General features: G+C 34.5%; 1 protein-coding gene across 1 annotated transcript; it reads left to right on the forward strand.

Moving 5' to 3' along the window:
• Window positions 937–2,034, forward strand: LOC107633247. Its single transcript, XM_016336886.1, has 2 exons — window positions 937–1,409; window positions 2,016–2,034. The coding sequence occupies exons 1-2, from the start codon at window positions 937–939 to the stop codon at window positions 2,032–2,034; spliced, it is 492 nt and encodes a 163-aa protein (XP_016192372.1).

The following is a 3,428-nucleotide window of genomic DNA, read 5'->3' on the forward strand; positions in this document are numbered from 1 at the left end:
TTGACCTCAAACTGGAGCTTAAACGTGTTCGACCAAGAACTCTCCTCCAGGGTTGCTCTCTCCATTCCCACGTTTAAGCTCTAGTTTGACCTCAAACTGGAGCTTAAACGTGTTCGACACCTCCAGGGCTACTCTTCTAAGCTTCCACGTTTAACCTCCAGGATGCCTCCTTCCATTTCCACGTTTAACCTCCAGTTTAACCTTAAACTGGAGGTTAAACGTGTTCGACCTCCAGGGCTGCCCTTCCTATATCCACGTTTAAGCTTCAGTTTATGTGAGTTTTTACTTGACGATAACCGGTGCACTTGCCGGAAGGAATTTTGCCGATCGTGCAATTTCCTAAATCGTAGCATAACTAGTTTATGCGCATCAATAACTAGCTGGCTTAAACTCTGCGAGCTGTGGCTAGATTCTCATACTATTATACTATTATCTTTTGTTATATTATATCTATATCTTGTGCGTTAAGTTTTTAGCTTCGTGTGCACGTTTTGTAATTTTCAAATCCTGTTTTTGAGCTATATCCTTCATCAGGCTTCTAGATTATATTATTTCTCCTATACATTATACGTATGAGCTTAGAACTGTCGTAACCTTTGATTAACTTTTGCTTTATAACGCGAGGTAAGGCTTAAGGTAATTAGGGTGTTACATTTAGTGGTATCAGAGCGGTTTATCCTCGTGAGCCTGAGGGATAGACCGATTGTGCTTCATTGCATACTCTGGGTCATTTTTCTTTCATGCTATTTTGGTTATCTCATTGATATTCATAGCATGCTTGTTTGTGAGTGCCTTTTTGGATAATTGAAGCACTAAACTTTTGATATTGAAACTGATTACCTTGATATCGACTGCTTGGTGTAGACAGGAACCCTAATGGCTACTCGCGGACAAGGTCGGTCACGTATACGGAGAGATTATGAAAGTAACCCATCGATGGATAATCACACTAAATTCATGGCGGCGATGAATAACTTAGCTAACACGATTCAAGCGGGCACTGTTATGACTACTCATGCTTTGCGGCGGATAAAGCAATCAGTCATAAATGAAAATGTAGAGGGTGCTGAGGATAGCTTAGAGGGTGTTCCGAGAACTCTACCTGCTTTTCTGAAAGTTGACCCACCGATTTTCAATGGATCGACAAACCCTACTGAAGCAGACAACTGGTTCCAAGCTGTGGAGCGGGCCTCGCGAACTCAACATGTACCGTATGACCAGTTCATGGAATATGCGACTTATCAACTAGTGGGAAAAGCTCAGCAATGGTGGCAAGGAGAGCGCCGACAGCTACACCAACAAAATATGGACATTACATGGATGTTATTCCAGGCAGCTTTCTACAAGAAGTACTTTCATGAGTCAATAAAGGAGGCCAGAGAGTTGGAATTCTTACGGTTGAAGCAAGGGTCTATCACTACAAGAAAAATCACTTTTAGCGGCCATTTATTTTACTTTTAGCGGCAATAAAAATAGCCGCTAATACATTTACCGGCAATTAGACATTAGCTGTCTTATGCTTTGCCGCTAAAAGGTTTTAGCGACAATTATAACATTTGCTGGTAAAGACTTTTTTAATGGCCACAAAAAGTATATAACTTTTAGTGGCCATTTTCTTGGCAATTTATATGGCCACCAAAAGTAATTCTAAGATTGTAATGTTATTCACTTTTAGTAGCCATTACTATTGCTGCCAAAATCTATTTTATCGGCAATTTATATAGCCACTAAAAATTATTCTAAAATTATAATGTTATTCACTTTTAGTTGCCATTATTATTGCCACTAAAATCTTAAGGCTTTTTTTAGTTATAATATACTGAAATTAATTACTACAAAATGAGATATTTTATTAAACTCAAATATTGATACATAAAATTCTCTTGAAAAGTAATAAATCATGTTACAAATCTAAACAATAAAAAAATGCTACAAGCCTATAATTATGCTAAAAGTAATATTATAAAAAGGAATATATCTTAAGACTTTTATTTTTGCTGGTGATTATTCAATAGAAATGGAAATGAACTATAATTCCAATATATCTTGTTCAATGAATATATCTTTACTAATTTATCAAAGAAGAACAAAAGGAATTCGACCAAAGACGATCAATCCTCATAAAATCCACATAGAGCAATAATAAAATGTAACATGTTATTAAAAAAAGCTAGGGGATAAATCTAGATAAGAGACCAAAAACCAAAATAAAGTGAAAAGGATAGCTTTGCTCAGCTTGAATCATAAAGTTGGATCATTTTTCCTAACAAATTCAGCCATGGTTTACTTAACCATGAATTTAATCGGATATAATAATCATGGTTAACTACAAACATATCACTGGCTGAATCAGTTTAGCAAATGATTAATCATATGCAGAGATTGTAATGTCCAATTATGGTCCAAATTAAACAATAGTACAGAACTATCATTTCATTTTACTAACAGAGAAAGAATAAAATAAGGCCTACAAATTTACTAAGCTTCCATGTCTAATGCCGACAACAATAGAAATCATTCAGTCTTTGACAGGGGAAAAATCGTCGGTAAAGAATTTCACTAAAATAATCGCGTTGTAAATATAGATCTAAACCGGCAATTAAACCTCAATCAAATTTAATTTGTTTGTCACTTAAGCAAACCCAATAAAAGTAACCGAAGTATTAAACCTCGGGTCGTCTCTCAAGGAATTGCAGGGAGGTATGTTACTTATAATTGGTTATCAGATTGTATCTTTTTGGGTTTTTGAAATGAGAAACAAGTAATGTAAATAAATAGGAAATAAAATAATAATTAAGAAAGGTCTTAGCAAGGATTGATAATTAGAATTTCTATCCCCATTATCCTCCTCAATTGTGACATCAATTGTCCATTGCTCCCACTTAGTCAACCTCTAACTATGAAGGAAAGTCAAGTGGATAAATCAATTTGATTACTTAAGTCCTAGTCAACTCCTAAGGAAAGACTAGAGTTAGTGAAATTAAAATCAACTAACAACTTTCAATTATCAATCAACAAAAGAGTTTGATAACTCAAGAGTCTCCAATTACTCAATCTAAGCTAAGAACATAAAAAGCTAATTTAAATTCCAACCAGGCATTTTGTCAAATACTTGGAAGGCGCAACATAGAAACATAGAAAACTAGCAAGGAATATTAAATCTAAATAACCAATTGCAAACATCAACAATAACAAATGAGGAAAGGAGCAATAAATATGAAATACCTCAAATTGCATTAAAAAGGGAAATCAAATCTAACATGAGAATTCATAAACTAAATTAGCAACATAAAGTTATCAACAAGGAAAATAGATAAACTAGAATGCTAGAATAATTAAGAGTAGAAGAGAAACTAAATTGAAATAAGGTAAAATTCAAAATTTGAAAAGGAATAAAACTAAGAACCCTAAAACCTAGAGAGAGGAGA

The sequence above is a fragment of the Arachis ipaensis genome, chromosome B03, assembly GCF_000816755.2.
Source record: "Arachis ipaensis cultivar K30076 chromosome B03, Araip1.1, whole genome shotgun sequence".
Classification (NCBI taxonomy): domain Eukaryota; kingdom Viridiplantae; phylum Streptophyta; class Magnoliopsida; order Fabales; family Fabaceae; genus Arachis; species Arachis ipaensis.

Excerpts from the sequence above, each read along its gene's own strand:
- LOC107633247 (XM_016336886.1), top strand. The coding sequence starts at position 937 with ATGGATAATCACACTAAATTCATGGCGGCGATGAATAACTTAGCTAAC.